Genomic DNA, 22,120 nt, shown 5'->3' on the forward strand with positions numbered 1-22,120 from the left:
TGACACTGATATGTTAGGTGACCTCATTTGTGAGTGATACTGATGTATGTTAAGTGACCCCATGTGTGCCTAGAAATCTCATCTTTACCTTGTTGAGGACATTAATGAATATGTTGGGTGACCTCATATGTGCCTAGACATCTTATCTTTATCTTGTGGTTGACACTGATATGTTGGGTGACCTCATGTGCGCCTACATATCTCATCCTTACCTTTCAGGTGACACTGATATGTTGGGTGACCTCATGTGCGCCTACATATCTCATCCTTACCTTTCAGGTGACACTGATATGTTGGGTGACCTCATGTGTGACTAGTCATCTCATCAATACCTTGTGGGTGACACTGATATGTTGGATGGTCTCATGTGTGCCCAGACATCTCATCATTACTTTGTGAGTAATACTGATATGTTGGGTGACCCCATGTGTGCCTAGACATCTCATCTTTACCTTGTGGGTGACACTGATATGTTGGGTGACCTCATGTGTGCCTAGACATCTCACCATTACCTTGTGCGTGACACTAATATGTTTGGTAACCTCATGTGTGTCTAGTCATCTCATTACCTTGAGGGTGACACTGATATGTTGGGTTACCTCATGTGTGCCTAGACATCTCACCATTACCTTGTGGGTGACACTAATATGTTTGGTAACCCCATGTGTGTCTAGTCATCTCATCATTACCTTGTGGGTGACACAGATATGTTGGATGACCTCATGTGTGCCTAGACATCTATTCTTTACCTTGTGGGTGACACTGATATGTTGGGTGACCTCATGTGTGCCTAGACATCTATTCTTTACCTTGTGGGTGACACTAATATGTTTGGTAACCTCATGTGTGTCTAGTCATCTCATTACCTTGTGGGTGACACTGATATGTTGGGTGACCTCATGTTGCTTAGACATCTCATCTTTCCCTTGTGAGTGACACTTATATGTAGCAGAATATATTTTGGTAAAAATTTAAGGAAGAAATTCGATTTTTTAAAGTTTTTTATTAGCTAAAGTGCATCCGGAAAGTATTCACAGCGCTTCACTTTTTCCACATTTTATGTTAAAGCCTTGTTCCAAAATAGATTCAATTCATTTTTTTCCTCCAAATAATGACAACATGAAAGACGTTTGTTTAAAATCATTGCAAAATGTATTAAAAATAAAAAAAATATAAAAAATCCCATGTACATAAGTATTGACAGCCTTTGCCATGACACTCAAAATTGAGCTCAGGGGCATCCTGTTTCCACTGATCATCCTTGAGATGTTTCTATAACTTGATTGGAGTTCACCTGTGGTAAATTCAGTTGATTGGACATGATTTGGAAAGACACACACCTGTCTATATAAGGTCCCACAGGTAACAGTACATGTCAGAGCACAAACCAAGCCACGAAGTCCAAGGAATTGTCTGTAGACCTCTGAGACAGGATTATATGGAGGCACAGATCTGGGGAAGGGTAAAATTCTGCAGCATTGACGGTCCCAATGAGCACAGTGGCCTCCATCATCCATAAATGGAAGAAGTGTGGAACCACCAGGACTCTTCCTAGAGCGGGCTGCCCGGCCAAACTGAGAGATCGAGGGAGAAGGGCCTTAGTCAGGGAGGTGGCCAAAAACCCGATGGTCACTTGGACAGTGCTCCAGCGTTTTTCTGTGGAAAGAGGAGAACCTTCTAGAAGAACAACCATCTCTGCAGCACTCCACCAATCAGGCCTGTATGGTAGAGTGGCCAGATTGAAGCCACTCCTCAGTAAAAGGCACATGACAGCCCACCTGATGTTTGCCAAAATGCACCTGAAGGACTCTCAGGCCATGAGAAACAAAATACTGTGGTCTGATGAAACAAAGATTGAACTCTTTGGCCTGAATGGCAAGTGTCATATCTGGAGGAAACCAGGCACTGCTCATCACCTGGCCAATACCATCCCTACAGTGAAGCATGGTGGTGGCAGTATCATTCTGTGGGGATGTTTTTCAGCAGCAGGAACTGGGAGACTAGTCAGGATTGAGTGAAAGATGAATGCAGCAATGCAGAGATATCCTTGATGAAAACCTGCTCCAGAGCGCTCTGGAGTGGGGCGAAGGCTCATCTACCAATGGGACAATGACCCTAACCACACAGCCATGATAACAAAGGAGTGGACAACTATGTGAATGTCCTTGAGTGGCCCAGCCAGAGCCCAGACTTGAATGTGACCCAACATCTCTGGGGAGATCTGAAAATGGCTGTGCACTGACTCTCCCCATCCAACCTGATGGAGCATGAGAGGTCCTGCAAAGACGAATGGGAGAAACTGCCCAAAAATAGGTGTGCCAAGCTTGTAGCATCATACTCAAAAAGACTTGAGGCTGAAATTTGAGTTCAAAGTATTGAACAAAGGCTGTGATACTTATATACATGGTGTGACGGTACTCACCATCACTAGGAGTGAAAGACAGACACTATATGTGGGGCCTTTGGAGTAATGTTACTTTGGATTCAAGTCCATGTCTCCCCAAGACAGTAAGACTCATAGCAGATGCTAATATCATCAGCTCAACCACCTGTCTTCCTGATATTGTTGAATATGCTGATTTACTCACCTGTTATCTACTGTGGGTTCTGTGTTTACACTTATGATAATTTGTATTGTAATTCAGGCGCTCGAAGATGGCAGTCTGCTAGTTAATTGGTTCAGGTTGATTGAATCATTGTCAGCTATTAGTTACTGGTGGAAAAGTAGAATACTGCTTGTGTTGGTTGTTCTTTAGATGATTAGTTCAAGTTAATTATATTTCTATACACAATTTCATCTGCATATGATAATGTAATCAGGCACCTGACCTGATGGGGTAATCTGATCAGGAGGGGGATGTCCATCCTGTATATATTCTGTGTGAGTTGTTCAATAGAGATTCCAGTTCTCTACAAGCCAAATTCTGTCTAGTTTTGTATGGGGGGGTGGCTAGAATATCTGATATCTATGTTCAAGACTGGAGGAAGTCATATACTGACAGAAGCCCACAAACACAGTGTGGGTCGTGGATCCATTACACATGGGATTTGTTTCCTTTTTTATTTTTAAAAAAATTTGCAAAGATTTCAAACAAACTTCTTTCACGTTGTCATTATGGGGAATTGTTTGTAGAATTTTGAGGAAAATAATGAATTTAATCAATTTTGGAATAAAGCTGTAACATAACAAAATGTGAAAAAGGTGAAGTGTAGTGAATACTTTCCTGAAGCACTGTATGTTTTAGAGCAAAAAAAAAATATATATATATATAAAAAATTTTTTTGTCTTTGTTCGTTTTAAATAGAAAAAATAAAAAAACTCAGTGGTGATCAAATGCCACCAAAATAAAAGCTCTATTTGTGTGAGAAAAAAAAATGATATACATTTAGTTCGGGTACAGCGTTGTATGACCATGCAATTGTCAGTTAAAATAGTGCAGTGCTAAATAGCAGAAAATGGCCTACTCAAGAAAGGGGTAAAGCCCTCCAGAGCTGAATTACGGGTCAAAAAATATTTTGAGGTTTGGGAATCCTTTGCCCAAACTCTACCTGTTGGTATGCAATGGTCTTTAATGAAGTGTTTACCAGTATACCCATATATATATATATATATAATATACAGGGAGTGCAGAATTATTAGGCAAATGAGTATTTTTGTGGATTAATTTTATTATTGAACAACAACCATGTTCTCAATGAACCCAAAAAACTCATTAATATCAAAGCTGACTATTTTTGGAAGTAGTTTTTAGTTTGTTTTTAGTTTTAGCTATTTTAGGGGGATATCTGTGTGTGCAGGTGACTATTACTGTGCATAATTATTAGGCAACTTAACAAAAATCAAATATACAGTATACCCATTTCAATTATTTATTTTTACCAGTGAAACCAATATAACATCTCAACATTCACACATATACATTTCTGACATTCAAAAACAAATCAGTGACCAATATAGCCACCTTTCTTTGCAAGGACACTCAAAAGCCTGCCATCCATGGATTCTGTCAGTGTTTTGATCTGTTCACCATCAACATTGCGTGCAGCAGCAACCACAGCCTCCCAGACACTGTTCAGAGAGGTGTACTGTTTTCCCTCCTTGTAAATCTCACATTTGATGATGGACCACAGGTTCTCAATGGGGTTCAGATCAGGTGAACAAGAAGGCCATGTCATTAGCTTTTCTTCTTTTATACGCTTTCTTGCCAACCACGCTGTGGACTACTTGGACGCGTGTGATGGAGCATTGTCCTGCATGAAAATCATGTTTTTCTTGAAGGATGCAGACTTCTTCCTGTACCACTGCTTGAAGAAGGTGTCTTCCAGAAACTGGAAGTAGGACTGGGAGTTGAGCTTGACTCCATCCTCAACCCGAAAAGGCCCCACAAGCTCATCTTTGATGATACCAGCCCAAACCAGTACTCCACCTCCACCTTGCTGGCGTCTGAGTCGGACTGGAGCTCTCTGCCCTTTACCAATCCAGCCACGGGCCCATCCATCTGGCCCATCAAGACTCACTCTCATTTCATCAGTCCATAAAACCTTTGAGATATTTCTTGGCCCAGTCTTGACGTTTCAGCTTGTGTGTCTTGTTCAGTGGTGGTCGTCTTTCAGCCTTTCTTACCTTGGCCATGTCTCTGATTATTGCACACCTTGTGCTTTTGGGCACTCCAGTGATGTTGCAGCTCTGAAATATGGCCAAACTGGTGGCAAGTGGCATCTTGGCAGCTGCACGCTTGACTTTTCTCAGTTCATGGGCTGTTATTTTGCGCCTTGGTTTTTCCACACGCTTCTTGCGACCCTGTTGACTATTTTGAATGAAATGCTTGATTGTTCGATGATCACGCTTCAGAAGCTTTGCAATTTTAAGAGTGCTGCATCCCTCTGCAAGATATCTCACTATTTTTGACTTTTCTGACCCTGTCAAGTCCTTCTTTTGACCCATTTTGCCCAAGGAAAGGAAGTTGCCTAATAATTATGCACACCTGATATAGGGTGATGATGTCATTAGACCACACCCCTTCTCATTACAGAGATGCACATCACCTAATATGCTTAATTGGTAGTAGGCTTTCGAGCCTATACAGCTTGGAGTAAGACAACATGCATAAAGAGGATGATGTGGTCAAAATACTCATTTGCCTAATAATTCTGCACTCCCTGTATATATATATATATATATATATATATAATATTATTTATTAATTATTTTGTTTTTATTTTTATTTTTTTTAGCAGAGACACTAGCAAAAAAAATGGTGGTCATTGCAATTTTTTATGTCCCATGGTATATGCGCAGAAATTTTTCAAATGCAATTAAAAAAAATAACTAAAACACTTTCAGAATTAAAAAAAAAAAAACACAAAAATTATCATTTTTTTTTTCTATAATGTGAAAGATGTCATGTCGAGTAAATAGATACCTAACATGTCGTGCTTTAAAATTGCGCACACTCTTGGAATGGCGCCAAATTTCGGTACTCAAAAATCTCCATAGGCAATGCTTTAACATTTTTTACAGGTTACTAGTTTAGAGTTACAGAGGAGGTCTTGCTCTTGAATTATTGCTCTCACTCCGTTTACGGCGATACCTCACATGTATGGTTTGAACGTCGTTTACATACGTGGGCGCGACTTACGTATGCGTTCACTTCTGCGTGTAAGCACGAGGGGACAAGGCCCTTTTACATTTTTTTTTTTTTTATTGTTTATTAAATTAAAATTTTTCAAATTTTTACACTTTGCCTTTTAATTTTCTTCCTATTACAAGGAATGTTAACATCCCTTGTAATAGGAATAGGGCATGACAGGTCCTCTTTATGGCGAGATCTCGGGTCAATAAGTCCCCACATCACTCCTCTAGACTGGAATAGTGCCTCATCATTGGTGTCTTCAGGAGGAATTGTGCCTTATCATTGGTGTCTTTGGGCCCCAATGTTGGTGTCAGTGGGAGAAATTGTGCCCCATCGTTGTTGTCTTTGGGAGGAATTGTGCCCACCGTTGGTGTCATTGGGGGAAATTATGCCCCCATCATTGATGTTATTGGAAGGAATTGTGCCCCATTGTTGGTGTTAATGGAAGGAATAATGCCCCATCATTGGTGTCAATGGGAGGAATAGTGCCCCATCATTGGTGTCGATGGGAGGAATAGTGACCCATCATTGATGTCAATGGAAGGAATAATGCCCCATCATTGGTGTCAATGGGAGGAATAGTGCCCCATCATTGGTGTCAATGGGAGGAATAGTGCCCCATCATTGGTGTCAATGGGAGGAATAGTGCCCCATTGTTGGTGTCAATGGGAGGAATAGTGCCCCATTGTTGGTGTCTTTGGGAGGAATTGTGCATTATCCTTGGCGTTTTTAGGCCCCAATGTTGGTGTCATTGGGAGAAATTGTGCCCCATTGTTGGTGTCATTGGGAGAAGTTGTGCCCCATGGTTGATGTCATTGGGAGAAATTGTGCCCCATGGTTGATGTCATTGGGAGAAATTGTGCCCCATGGTTGGTGTCATTGGGAGGAATTGTGCCCCATCGTTGCTGTCATTTGGAGGAGCTGCGCCCCTTCATTGGTGTCAGTGGGGGGAACTATGCCCCATTGTTGGTATCAGTGGATGAATCAGTGCTTCAAGCGCCAAATAAAAGCAAGAAAAGGGCCACATCTGGCCCCCAGGCCGCAGTTTGGGATACATTGTTCTATGGCAAGGTATAATATAACAAGGTATTTGAGGGCTGATACAGTGTTCCAAAATACCAGAAATGAATGTCTCTTGTAATTAATGATGTGTTCCTTGTATAAAACTCTTGGGTGAATGATTTATAATATAACGTTTTATGTACTATTTATAACATATAAAATGATTATGTTTGGGGTGGTCCTACATGGCGACTGTCCAGGATTGGAGCTTTATTGGCTCATGTCTTGCTTCACTCACTCTGAGCTCTCCGCATTGTTCATTGTTCTGCTTTCTATCCTTTATTTTACTTTGCCTCTTTCCTTATCACTTGCACGTGGAGAAGGATCTTCTCTTGTAGCCGCGTCATTGTTTTTTATTATTGCCATCTGTCCATGTTTCTCATTTTTATAAACTCTGGAGGATTTTTCAGCAAACCCAACGAAAGGAAGATGAGTTATTTTTTCCGTGTTTTCCAAGCGGCGAGGTCGGCGAGCCGCATCACTGGTGACATTCGGCGTTCCTGGAACGCATAGATGTACAGAGCTGGGTGACAGATGGCCGTCTCCTCCTGCCAGACTCTGACACCTCTCCCTCTTGGGTGTCATCCACGGCGAGGTGTCCCATCTGTCACCGATATTCCCCACGCTGACTCTGCCGCAGGATGGTGTCAGTTGGCAAGCATAGGGCGCCATGTCACCGCGAGGTGGAGGGTGAGGAGGCAGCTTGTAATCTTCGCTCATTGTCACTCTCTCTATGTCTCCTTCCAGATAGACCCCCTTCTCCGGTCAATGTCACGGTCACACAGCTGAAGGCCAACTCCGCCACAGTCTCGTGGGATGTCCCCGAGGGTGACATCATCATTGGATATGCCATATCTCAGCAGGTAGGTGTGTGACTGCGGTTGTCATCACATGATATTTGTACCACGTCACAATAATGTTAAAGTGGACCTGTCATATAAATATACATATATTATCAACAGAATGCCAGTGTAAGACTTCCAATTGTTATCTCTCATACAGATCACAGTGCTACCCCTGACAATGCCTTCATCTGCTTTTCTCTCCAGAAGGACAGCACCATTTTTGTTCAGGCATCATTCAGGGTCACCAGAAGAGCAAAAATAAAGGAAGTTGGTTCCTATAGAGGCCTCGTAGTAAATATCAAAAACAAGAGCACTCAGATTGAGACGTGTCTAACTAGTGCCTATTGATCAAAAATAGCATAAATAAAGAAAGTCTGTGAATGTGATGAAAACAAGAGTTGCTTCCAAGACTCTTCACAAAACAAGAAAGATCAGATATAGGCACCACAAATACACTATGATGACTGAGTGATTGTGAAAAAATATATAAACAATTTATTAAGGCACTTATGCCTGGTGGCAGAGGCGTAACTAGAACCTTCAGGGCCCTGATGCAAGAAACCATGAAGGGCCCCCCAGACCCCTGGCCGGGGCCCTTACCTTCAAGCCCAGGGCTCTTCCCACTAATCCTGGGGCTCTTTACACTCGTTGCATGGCCTTTTATTACGGTCCCGCAGCAGGATTCTTTCACAAGTTCTGCAGTGGGCCCCCTTCCTGCAATCTTGGGGCCTCCCCACAGTGGTGCAATGGCAGGGTCCGGTTGCAAGTGTGACCTTTGCGATCCTGGAAGTTCACCCACTGGTTTGCTACCGGGCCCCCTGGAGCATGGGGCCCGGTAGCGATTGCAACCCCTGCAACCCCTGTAGTTACGCCCCTGCCTGGTGGATGAACTGTGAACACATGTAGACACAATACATGATAAAACCATTAAAAACATGTACATACAGTGGATTGCATGAACACCCGACCACAATTGGGGAAATTGGTATTGGGAATAGGAGTTTCAAAAGGTTGGAACAGAGATGCTGGGCCCAGTCCATATAGTTAGACGTGCACTGCCTGCAGTGTTCCTATATATACACCACAGATGATCCTAAAGGACAGGATGGTTGTATAGCGTAATGAGTGTAGAAACAACCTGCAGGAAGTAGATAAAGCAGAAAATCCACTTGAATCGATTCCAGTCCTAGTAAAGGAATTGGGATGGTGTGTACATTGCTGCTGTGCAGGGGATATTTCTGGCTGGATGGTGTGGGCTCCAAAAAATTCTCCTGCTGTTCATGAAAATCTAAACCGACCAGAAAGCAGGTGTAAGTCTCTTCTTTGTGTATCGTGAGCACAAATGGAGAAGTTGCAAGCTAACCGCTCAGTATTGTATAGCATATCCCAATAGTGATGGGGAAGCGGGCGGGTAGATCCTCCGTGCCGGCTGTAGGAAGAGCAAGTACACCATGCGATGGTTAATTAATGTAGTGAAAGTTCGTACCTCCGTGTGTAGATCAGCGGTGACCCAGCGGCTCGTGCGGGCTGTCAGCGGCGTAGTCCCATTCAATACTTGCTCCAGCCTCGTCTCCAAACAGTGACGGACGGGTCCGAAGTGGCCGGCGTCACGTCACATCCGGTAGTGGCGAGCAGCGTAACCAGGGAAGCCGCAGCCAAGCAAAGGCTATAGGGGTCACCTACACACTCCAGGGAGGTTGGTCGGGGTGATGCAGTCCAACTGGTAAAGGCTGACGTGTTTCACCGACTCTACGTCAGTTTCATCGGAGCTTTCATCGGGCTTCCCTGGTTACGCTGCTCGCCACTACCGGATGTGACGTGACGCCGGCCACTTCGGACCCGTCAGTCACTGTTTGGAGACGAGGCTGGAGCAAGTATTGAATGGGACTACGCCGCTGACAGCCCGCATGAGCCGCTGGGTCACCGCTGAGCCTAGGCAAAGTGACTGTTTTTTTTGTCTAGTAGACTCTTGAATGTGGGATTTTTGATTGGTAGACTCCTGAACGTGGGATATTTGGCTAGTAGACTCCTGAACGTGGGATATTTGGCTAGTAGGCTCCTGAACGTGAGATATTTGGCTAGAAGACTCCTGAATGTGGGATATTTGGCTAGTAGACTCTTGAATGTGAGATATTTTACTAGTAGACTCCTGAATGTGGGATATTTGGCTAGTAGACTCCTGAATGTGAGATATTTGGCTAGTAGACTCCTGAATGTGGGCTATTTGGCTAGTAGACTCCTGAATGTGAGATATTTGGCTAGTAGACTCCTGAATGTAGGATATTTGGCTAGTAGACTCCTGAATGTGGGATATTTGGCTAGTAGACTCCTGAATGTGAGATATTTTGCTAGTAGACTCCTGAACGTGGGATATTTGGCTAGTAGACTCCTGAATGTGGGATATTTGGCTAGTAGACTCTTGAATGTGAGATATTTTACTAGTAGACTCCTGAATGTGGGATATTTGGCTAGTAGACTCCTGAATGTGAGATATTTGGCTAGTAGACTCCTGAATGTGAGATATTTGGCTAGTAGACTCCTGAATGTGGGATATTTGGCTAGTAGACTCCTGAATGTGAGATATTTGGCTAGTAGACTCCTGAATGTGAGATATTTGGCTAGTAGACTCCTGAATGTGGGATATTTGGCTAGTAGACTCCTGAATGTGAGATATTTTACTAGTAGACTCCTGAATGTGGGATATTTGGCTAGTAGACTCTTGAATGTGAGATATTTTACTAGTAGACTCCTGAATGTGGGATATTTGGCTAGTAGACTCCTGAATGTGAGATATTTGGCTAGTAGACTCCTGAATGTGAGATATTTGGCTAGTAGACTCCTGAATGTGGGATATTTGGCTAGTAGACTCCTGAATGTGAGATATTTGGCTAGTAGACTCCTGAATGTGAGATATTTGGCTAGTAGACTCCTGAATGTGGGATATTTGGCTAGTAGACTCCTGAATGTGAGATATTTTACTAGTAGACTCCTGAATGTGGGATATTTGGCTAGTAGACTCCTGAATGTGAGATATTTTACTAGTAGACTCCTGAATGTGGGATATTTGGCTAGTAGACTCCTGAATGTGGGATATTTGGCTAGTAGATTCCTGAATGTGGGATATTTGGCTAGTAGACTCCTGAATGTGAGATATTTTGCTAGTAGACTCCTGAACGTGGGATATTTGGCTAGTAGACTCCTGAATGTGGGATATTTGGCTAGTAGACTCCTGAATGTGGGATATTTTACTAGTAGACTCCTGAATGTGGGATATTTGGCTAGTAGACTCCTGAATGTGAGATATTTGGCTAGTAGACTCCTGAACGTGGGATATTTGGCTAGTAGACTCCTGAATGTGGGATATTTGGCTAGTAGACTCCTGAATGTGAGATATTTGGCTAGTAGACTCCTGAATGTGGGATATTTGGCTAGTAGACTCCTGAATGTGGGATATTTGGCTAGTAGACTCCTGAATGTGGGATATTTGGCTAGTAGACTCCTGAATGTGGGATATTTGGCTAGTAGACTCCTGAATGTGGGATATTTGGCTAGTAGACTCCTGAATGTGGGATATTTGGCTAGTAGACTCCTGAATGTGAGATATTTTACTAGTAGACTCCTGAATGTGGGATATTTTGCTAGTAGACTCCTGAATGTGGGATATTTTACTAGTAGACTCCTGAATGTGGGATATTTGGCTAGTAGACTCCTGAATGTGAGATATTTGGCTAGTAGACTCCTGAACGTGGGATATTTGGCTAGTAGACTCCTGAATGTAAGATATTTGGCTAGTAGACTCCTGAATGTGAGATATTTGGCTAGTAGACTCCTGAATGTGAGATATTTGGCTAGTAGACTCCTGAATGTGGGATATTTGGCTAGTAGACTCCTGAATGTGGGATATTTGGCTAGTAGACTCCTGAATGTGGGATATTTGGCTAGTAGACTCCTGAATGTGGGATATTTGGCTAGTAGACTCCTGAATGTGGGATATTTGGCTAGTAGATTCCTGAATGTGGGATATTTGGCTAGTAGGTGCTTGAATGTGGGATTTTTGACCTGCAGACTCTTGAAAAAAAATCCCACATGAAGAGTCTACAGGTCAAAAATTCATGAGTCCACTAGCCAAAAATCCCACATGTATAGAAACATTTTCTATGTTATTAGGCTAGTAGACTCTTAAATGTGGAATTTTTGAGCTGAAGACTCTTCATGTGGGATTTTTGTGTACTGGACTCTTGAATGTGGGAATTTTGGCCTGTAGACTATTGAATGTGATTTTTTTTACCTGTAGACTTTTGAATGTAGGATTTTTTGCTAGTAGACTCTTGAATGTGGGATTTTTGGCTGGTACACTCTTGAATGTGGGATTATTTTTACCTGTAGGCTCTTGAATGTGGGATTTATGACCTGTTGGCTCTTGAATGTGGGATTTTTGGGCTGGTAGACTCTTGAATGTGGGATTTTTGATTGGTAGACTCCTGAACGTGGGATATTTGGCTAGTAGACTCCTGAACGTGGGATATTTGGCTAGTAGGCTCCTGAACGTGAGATATTTGGCTAGAAGACTCCTGAATGTGGGATATTTGGCTAGTAGACTCTTGAATGTGAGATATTTTACTAGTAGACTCCTGAATGTGGGATATTTGGCTAGTAGACTCCTGAATGTGAGATATTTGGCTAGTAGACTCCTGAATGTGGGCTATTTGGCTAGTAGACTCCTGAATGTGAGATATTTGGCTAGTAGACTCCTGAATGTAGGATATTTGGCTAGTAGACTCCTGAATGTGGGATATTTGGCTAGTAGACTCCTGAATGTGAGATATTTTGCTAGTAGACTCCTGAACGTGGGATATTTGGCTAGTAGACTCCTGAATGTGGGATATTTGGCTAGTAGACTCTTGAATGTGAGATATTTTACTAGTAGACTCCTGAATGTGGGATATTTGGCTAGTAGACTCCTGAATGTGAGATATTTGGCTAGTAGACTCCTGAATGTGAGATATTTGGCTAGTAGACTCCTGAATGTGGGATATTTGGCTAGTAGACTCCTGAATGTGAGATATTTGGCTAGTAGACTCCTGAATGTGAGATATTTGGCTAGTAGACTCCTGAATGTGGGATATTTGGCTAGTAGACTCCTGAATGTGAGATATTTTACTAGTAGACTCCTGAATGTGGGATATTTGGCTAGTAGACTCCTGAATGTGAGATATTTTACTAGTAGACTCCTGAATGTGGGATATTTGGCTAGTAGACTCCTGAATGTGGGATATTTGGCTAGTAGATTCCTGAATGTGGGATATTTGGCTAGTAGACTCCTGAATGTGGGATATTTGGCTAGTAGACTCCTGAATGTGGGATATTTGGCTAGTAGACTCCTGAATGTGGGATATTTGGCTAGTAGACTCCTGAATGTGAGATATTTTACTAGTAGACTCCTGAATGTGGGATATTTTGCTAGTAGACTCCTGAATGTGGGATATTTTACTAGTAGACTCCTGAATGTGGGATATTTGGCTAGTAGACTCCTGAATGTGAGATATTTGGCTAGTAGACTCCTGAACGTGGGATATTTGGCTAGTAGACTCCTGAATGTAAGATATTTGGCTAGTAGACTCCTGAATGTGAGATATTTGGCTAGTAGACTCCTGAATGTGAGATATTTGGCTAGTAGACTCCTGAATGTGGGATATTTGGCTAGTAGACTCCTGAATGTGGGATATTTGGCTAGTAGACTCCTGAATGTGGGATATTTGGCTAGTAGACTCCTGAATGTGGGATATTTGGCTAGTAGACTCCTGAATGTGGGATATTTGGCTAGTAGATTCCTGAATGTGGGATATTTGGCTAGTAGGTGCTTGAATGTGGGATTTTTGACCTGCAGACTCTTGAAAAAAAATCCCACATGAAGAGTCTACAGGTCAAAAATTCATGAGTCCACTAGCCAAAAATCCCACATGTATAGAAACATTTTCTATGTTATTAGGCTAGTAGACTCTTAAATGTGGAATTTTTGAGCTGAAGACTCTTCATGTGGGATTTTTGTGTACTGGACTCTTGAATGTGGGAATTTTGGCCTGTAGACTATTGAATGTGATTTTTTTTACCTGTAGACTTTTGAATGTAGGATTTTTTGCTAGTAGACTCTTGAATGTGGGATTTTTGGCCTGTAGGCTCTTGAATGTGGGATTTTTGGCTGGTACACTCTTGAATGTGGGATTATTTTTACCTGTAGGCTCTTGAATGTGGGATTTATGACCTGTTGGCTCTTGAATGTGGGATTTTTGGGCTGGTAGACTCTTGAATGTGGGATTTTTGACTTGTAGGCTCTTGAATGTGGGATTTTTGAGCTGCAGACTCTTCATGTGGGATCTTGAATGTGGGATTTGTGGCTAGTAGACTCTTGAATATGGGATTTGTGGCTAGTAGACTCTTGAATGTGGGATTTTTAAACTGTAGACTATTCATGTGTGATTTTTGTGTACTGGACTCTTGATGTGGGATTTTTGGCTGGTAGACTCTTGAATGTGGGATATTTGGCTAGTAGACTCCTGAATTTGGGATATTTGGCTAGTAGACGCTTGAATGTGGGATTTTTGACCTGTAGGCTCTTGATGTGGGATTTTGGGCTAGTAGAACTCTTGAATGTGGGATTTTTGACCCGTAGGCTCTTGAATGTGGGATTTTTGGCTGGTACACTCTTGAATGTGGGATTATTTTTACCTGTAGGCTCTTGAATGTGGGATTTCTGACCTATAGGCTCTTGAATGCGGGATTTTTGGGCTGGTAGACTCTTGAATGTGGGATTTTTGAGCTGTAGGCCCTTTAAATGTGGGATTTTTGACCTGTAGGCTGTTGAATGTCGGATTTTTGAGCTGCAGACTCTTCATGTGGCATCTTGAATGTGGGATTTGTGGCTAGTAGACTCTTGAATGTGGGATTTTTAAACTGTAGATTATTCATGTGTGATTTTTGTGTACTGGACTCTTGATGTGGGATTTTTTACCTTTAGGCTCTTGAATGTGGGATTTTTGGCTGGTAGACTCTTGAATGTGGGATATTTGGCTAGTTGACTCCTGAATGTGGGATGTTTGAACTGTAGGCTCTTAAATGTGGAATTTTTGACCTGTAGGCTTTTGAATGTGGGATTTTAGAGCCATAGACTCTTCATGTGTGATTTTTGTGTAGTGGACGCTTAATGTGAGATTTTTGGCTGGTAAACTCTTGAATGCTGGATTTTTTACCCATAGGCTCTTGAATGTGGAATTTTTGACCCGTAGGCTGTTGAATGTGGGCTATTTGAGCTGTAGACTCTTCATGTGTGATTTTTGTGTAGTGGACTCTTGATGTAGGATATTTGGCTAGTAGACTTTTGAATGTGGAATTTCTGACCCGCAGACTCTTAAAAAAAAATCCCACATGATAAGTCTACAGGTCAAAAATCCCAGATTTAATAGTCTACAGGCCAAAAACCTGTAAAGAAAAAAAATGTAGGATTTGTGACCTGTAGGCTCTTGAACGTGGGATTTTTGTGTAGTGTACTTTTGACGTGAGATTTTGGGCTAGCACACTTTCGAATGTGGAATTTTTGACCTGTAGGCTCTTTGATGTGGGATTTGTGACCTGTAGGCTGTTGAATGTGGGGTTTTTGAGCTGTAGACTCTTCATGTGTGATTTTGGTGTAGTAGACTCTTATTTGGGATTTTTGGCTAGTAGACTCTTGAATGTGGGATTTTTGGCTATTAGACTCTTGATGTGGGATGAAATTTTTGACCTGTAGGCTCTTGAATGTGGCATTTTTAGCTAATAGACTCTCGATGTGGGATTTTTGGCTAGTAGACTCTTGAATGTATGATTTTTTTTAACCTGTAGATTTTTGAATGTGAAATATTCAACTTATAGGCTCTTAATTGTGGGATTGATTTTTGGCTAGTAGATTCTTGAATGTGGTGGAGGGAAGACTGAGGAAATGCTTCCTCCTGCATACAGCAGACTGATGACATCATCCTAGCCTAGGCAAAGTCACTAACGGGAGTTCAAGGATGGCTTTTTAATGACAAAAGGAGCTTTTCTGAGCAATGATACTGTTCCAGTATAAGGAATATATTTATAAAAACACCCCTGGTATAAATCTCTGATAAGGCCACAACTGCAATATGAGGAATGGGGGGACCACAGTATAAAATGTACATTCAGAATTCAGACAGGGTTCGGTTCAGAGGTGGATATTCAGTTAATATAGTAATTTTAAATAGGAAGTTATTTTTAAGGAAGCATTAAAAAACGTGACCTCAGAAATTATATATATATATATATATATATATATATATATATATATATATATATATATATATATATATATATATATATATATATACTATATTGTCAAAAGTATTGGGACACCTGCCTTGCACATGAACTTTAATGGCTTCCTAGTCTTAGTCCGTAGGGTCCAATATTGAGTTGGCCCACCCTTTGCAGCTATAACAGCTTCAACTCTTCTGGGAAGGCTGTCCACAAGGTTATGGAGTGTGTCTATGGGAATGTTTGACCATTCTTCCAGAAGCGCATTACATTTGTGAGGTCAGGCACTGATGATGGAGGAGAAGCCCTGGCTCGCAGTCTCCACTCTAATTCATCCCAAAGGTGTCCTATCAGGTTGAGGTTAGGACTCGGTGCAGGCCAGTCAAGTTCCTCCACCCCAAACTCTCTCATCTATGTCTTTATGGACCTTGCTTTGTGCACTGGTCCAAATAATTTGGTGGGGTGGAGGGGGGGTTATAGTGTGGGGTTGTTTTTCAGGGGTTGGGTTGGTCCTCTAGTCCAGCGGAGGGAACACTTAAGGTGTCAGAATACCAAGACATTTTGGACAATTTCATGCTCCCAACTTTGTGGGAACAGTTTGGGGATTTCCCCTTTCCTGTTCCAACGTTACTGAGCACCAGTGCACAAAGCAAGGTCCATAAAGACATGGATGAGCAAGTTTGGGGTGAAAGAACTTGACCAAAGTACTGACCTCAACCCAATAGAAGAATTAGAGCGGAGACTGCGAGCCAGGCCTTCTCATTCAACATCAGTGACTGATCTCACAAAGGTGCTTCTGGAAGAATGGTCGAACATTCCCATAGACACACTCCTAAACCTTGTGGACAGCCTTCCCAGAAGTGTTGAAGCTGTGATAGCTGCAAAGGGTGGGCCAACTCAATATTGAACCCTATGGACTAAGACTGGGATGCCATTAAAGTTCATGTGCGTGTAAAGGCAGGCGTTCCAAAACTTTTGGTAATATAGTATGTGTGTGTGTATGTATGTATGTATGTATGTATGTATGGGTGTGTGTGTGTGTATATGTATGTATATATATATATATATATATATATATATATATATATATATATATATATATATATATATATATATATATATATATATATATATATATATATATATATATATATATATATATATATATATATATATATATATATAAAATATGAGAGAGAGATACAGTGGATAGATAGATAGATCCTTTGATTTGGAAAAATTACTATTTTTCCAAGAACTTTACAAAGAAAAAGGGATGATTAATTCTGTATGGGAAGAAGATTTCCCATTAGTAAATGAAAAGGATTCTTTACAGTAAAAGCCTTATTTTGATGGAAGGGGTCTTTTACAGCTACACTATGTATGGAAGGGATTACAGAGCATAGTATAGGAAGATAAAACACACAGGGTACGAAGGCCACCATCAGTTGCGCAGGTGCTTAAGGCAATTTTTGTGAAAGCACAAATGTTAATAATCGGTATTGACACCTGCGTTCACCACAGAAATAAAGGGTTCTCAGCGGAGACACCATTCCAAAGTGCTTAACACAAATCAGCGGGTGTTTTTATTGCCCAGATGGTCCCCTGGGTTGCACCGCGCTGCATACTGCAGAGACCGGCACCGTCTGGAAAACCTGCAGTCTGATTAGCGATGTGCAAAATAATTCTGAAAAAGCAGATGGATTGGGGAATCTGAGAATTGCACTTTTTTTTATATTCTTCTGAATCTATTTGCGACAGTGCAGACAATCATGGAATTCATTAATCACAGATTATCTCTTTCCACACGCAATGTAATTAAAGTTACATTTATTTAGGAAAATTACCAAGTTTCAATTACACAGAATTCATTGCATTTTAGTTCCAGGAGCTAACAATCTTTTACCGGAGTCGATGTAATAAATGCTCCATTTATTTGCAAAAAAAGCCTTTTTGATTAAATTCCTCATTTGTTTGGGTAAAGGGATTGCCAATTTTTCCCCAGAATACTTTGCTCTTTCACTTAGAATGGTTTTCAAACAGAGTCAGGCGTAAACTATATATTTTTTTATTAAGTTTTCCTGGCTAAAATGTCAGGTTGAGTACAAGAACTGGCAATCTATTCCCTCATAACATTGTAGGTCGCAAGTGTAGAAAGGTTGGCATGGGTAATCCACAAATCTGACATCACAGAATAAACCCAGAAACACTCATTACTAACCAACACAGCCAAGAGCTTCTAGTTACAAAATAGTAAATAACCACCAACTACACCAAACCCACCACTTCCAACAACAAACTTACCACGGAATCACACCCACCCCCATCATCAAACCCACCACTGCTAACACCGGACCCAGCAACAGCACCAAACCCACCACCACCGACATCAAACCCATTATTGCCAAAACCACCATCACTAGCACCAAACCCACCACTGACTAGACCAAACCCACCACCTTCATCAAACCCACCACTGCCAACACCAAACCCACCCCTACCAACAACAAACTCAACACTGCCAATATCAAACTCACCACGCACTACACCAAACCCAACCACAACATCACACCCACCACCATCATCAAACCCACCACTGCCAACCCTGCACCCAACAACAAAATCAAACCCACCAGCATCAAATCAATCACTGCCAACACCAAACCCAACAACAAATGCACCACCATCATCAAACCCAACACTGACCACACCAAACCCACCACTGACTAGACCAAACCCACCACTTCCAACACCAAACCCACCCCTACCTACAACAAACTCAACACTGCCAATATCAAACTCACCACGGACTACACCAAAACCAACCACAACATCACACCCACCACTATCATCAAACCCACCACTGCCAACCCTGAACCCAACAACAAAATCAAACCCACCACCACCAACATCAAATCAATCACTGCCAAGACCAAACCCAACAACAAATGCACCACCATCATCAAACCCAACACTGACCACACCAAACCCACCACTGACTAGACCAAACCCACCACTTCCAACACCAAACCCACCCCTACCTACAACAAACTCAACACTGCCAATATCAAACTCACCATGGACTACACCAAAACCAACCACAACATCACACCCACCACCATCATCAAACCCACCACTGCCAACCCTGAACGCAACAACAAAATCAAACCCACCACCACCAGCATCAAATCAATCACTGCCAACACCAAACCCAACAACAAACGCACCACCATCATCAAACCATCACTGCTAACAATAAACCCAAGGCTAACACTGACCACACCAAACCCACCACTGACTGAACCTACCACCTTCATCAAATCCACCACTGCCAACACCAAACCCACACTACCAACACCAAACCTACCATTGACTAGACAAAACCCACCACCTCCATCAAACCCACTATTGCCAATGAAGAGTAAATGACTCCTGCGCTTGAGGGGTAGCCTTGGGGCGGGTATCCTAAGAATACGATTCAGGTCTCAACAGGTTGTGGTAACCCAAACCATCTCTAGAAAAGGAATGGACAGAGGGCGCACCAGCCTAGCGCATTATCTTTAAAACAATTTATTGAAATAAAAAGACATACACATTATACTCCCAAAGCAAATGTGAAACACGGGCAAACATAAGCAATAAAGGACAACCAAGAGTCTCAACTGAGCATCCTCTGCTGACGCAGGCCGTGGTAGGATGAGGGTGTTCCCCCTCTCTGATGAAGGGGGAACACCCCGAAATGCGTAAGTGGTTCTTTGGAGGTCCACATCCTACCACGGCCTGCGTCAGCAGAGGATGCTCAGTGTGGAGATCTTGGTGGTCCTTTATTGCTCATGTTTGCCCGTGTTTCACATTTGCTTTGTGAGTATAATGTGTATGTCTTTTTATTTCAATAAATTGTTTTAAAGATAATGCGCTAGGCTGGTGCGCCCTCTGACCACTATTGCCAACACCAAAACCACCACCAACACCAATCTCACCTCTGCCAACACCATAACCACCACTGACTAGACCAAAACCAACAACAACAAGCCCACCACCATCATCAAACCCACCACTGCTTACACCAAACCCACCCTTGCTAATATTAAACTCAGCACTGACTAGACCAAACCCACCACTGATTACACCAAACCCACTGCCAACACCAGTCTCACCACTGCCAACACCAGTCTCACCACTGCCAACACCATACCCACCTCTGACCAAATCCTATAACAACAAACCCACCATTATCATCAAACCCACCACCATCATTAAACCCACCACCATCATTAAACCCACCACTGCCAACACCAAACCCACCACTGCTAACATCAGTCCCAGCACTGACTACACCAGACCAACCACCGCCAACATTAAACCCACCACCTTCATCAAACCCACCACTGCCAATTCCAAAACCACCACTGCTAACACCAAACCCACCACCAACACCAATCCCACCACTGACAACACCAAACTCACCAAGGACTACACCAAACTTGCCACTGTCAACACCAAGCCCTCTGCTGCCTGAATCTGCAATGTTAGCCATTCACCAATGCTAATCTCACCTATAACTACACAATGCTGTCCTTCTCCCCAGAGGCAGGATGGCCAGATCCACAGGTTTATAAGGGAAGTGAACACAACAAATCGGGCCTGTGTCTTGTGGGACCTGGAGGAGGACACAGATTATATAATCCAGGTGCAGTCTATTGGTTTGTACAGCGAGAGTCAAGCCAGTAAGAGAGTTCATTTCCGAACCCTGAAAGAGACAGATCGGCTGCCATCAAACAGCTCTAACCAAGGTATGTGAAATTCTATATGTACTGGACTGATCATTACTATACCAGCCTCATAACTGTATTGAAACCTTTCCAAACCTTTTTACCCTGGAGGAATCCCCTAGAGGTCCATGGAAACTTGGTTGAGAATGGCTGCTGTATCATATTTTCCTGGGGGGGGCACAAAGCCTACTCTACCCTCCTGCCTACACCACTTCATCTACTGTATGTACTGCCTTGTACTGCTTCTCCTATCTGCTGCCAACATCTCTATCACATCTTGGCCATGTCAATCTCTACCCCCTGGTAACACCACTTCACCTTCCTACTGTCTATACCGCGTGTCCTATCTACAGCCTACATCACTCTATTACACATACCACTTCTCCTGCCTACTGCTCATGCCAATCTCTAGTCTACACTTATCTTCTTCCCATACTGGTTCCCCTATCTACTGCCCACACCCCTTTCTATCACCTACTGTCCACACCACTTCTCCTACCACCTGCCCACATCACCTCTCCTACCTACTGGCCATGCCCCTATCTATAACCTACTGCTCACACCACTTCGCCTACCACCTGCCCACATCACCTCTCCTAATTACTGCCCACACCCCTCTCTATCACCTACTTCCCACGCTACTTCTCCCAACACCTACCCACACCCCTCTCTGTCACCTACTGCCCATACCACTTCTCCTACCACCTGTCCACATCACCTCTCCTACCTACTGCCCACATGCCTCTCTTGTCACCTACTGCCCATACCACTTCTCCAACCACCTGTCCACATCACCTCTCCTACTTACTGCCCACACCCCTCTCTATCACCTACTGCCCACGCTACTTCTCCCAACACCTACCCACACCCCTCTCTTTCACCTACTGCCCATACCACTTCTCCAACCACCTGTCCACATCACCTCTCCTACTTACTGCCCACACCCCTCTCTATCAACTACTGTCCATGCCACTTCTCCTACCACCTGTCCACAGCACCTCCCCTACTTACTGGCCATGCCCCTCTCTATAACCTACTGCCCACACCACTTCTCCTACCATCTGCCCACATCACCTCTCCTAACTACTGCCCACACCCCTCTATATCACCTGCTGCCCACACAACTTCTCCTAACACCTGCCCACATCCCTTCTCCTACCTACTGCCCACACCCCTTTCTATCACCTACTGCCCACACCCCTCTCTATCAACTACTGTCCACACCACTTCTCCTACCACCTGTCCACAGCACCTCGCCTACCTACTGGCCACGCCCCTCTCTATACCCTACTGCCCACACCACTTCTCCCACCACCTACCCACACCCCTCTCTATCACCCACTGCCCATACCACTTCTCCTACCACCTGCCCACATCACCTCTTCTAACTACTGCCCACATCACCTCTCCTACCTACTGCCCACACCGCTCTCTATCACCTGCTGCCCACACCACTTCTCCTAACACCTGCCCACATCCCCTCTCCTACCTACGGCCCACT

General features: G+C 43.0%; 1 protein-coding gene across 3 annotated transcripts in view; it reads left to right on the forward strand.

Annotated features, from left to right (window-relative positions):
* Window positions 1–22,120, forward strand: part of FNDC4 (fibronectin type III domain containing 4) — a 75,882-nt gene that overhangs the window by 42,762 nt on the left and 11,000 nt on the right. For all 3 annotated transcript variants that reach the window (XM_082251193.1, XM_082251195.1, XM_082251194.1), the window contains exons 3-4: window positions 7,443–7,558; window positions 20,436–20,640. In XM_082251193.1, the coding sequence (XP_082107319.1) occupies window positions 7,443–7,558; window positions 20,436–20,640 (321 nt within the window). The remainder of the gene's footprint in view (window positions 1–7,442; window positions 7,559–20,435; window positions 20,641–22,120) is intronic.

This window comes from Pelophylax lessonae (genome assembly GCF_965119305.1).
Source record: "Pelophylax lessonae genome assembly, chromosome: 3".
Taxonomy (NCBI): domain Eukaryota; kingdom Metazoa; phylum Chordata; class Amphibia; order Anura; family Ranidae; genus Pelophylax; species Pelophylax lessonae.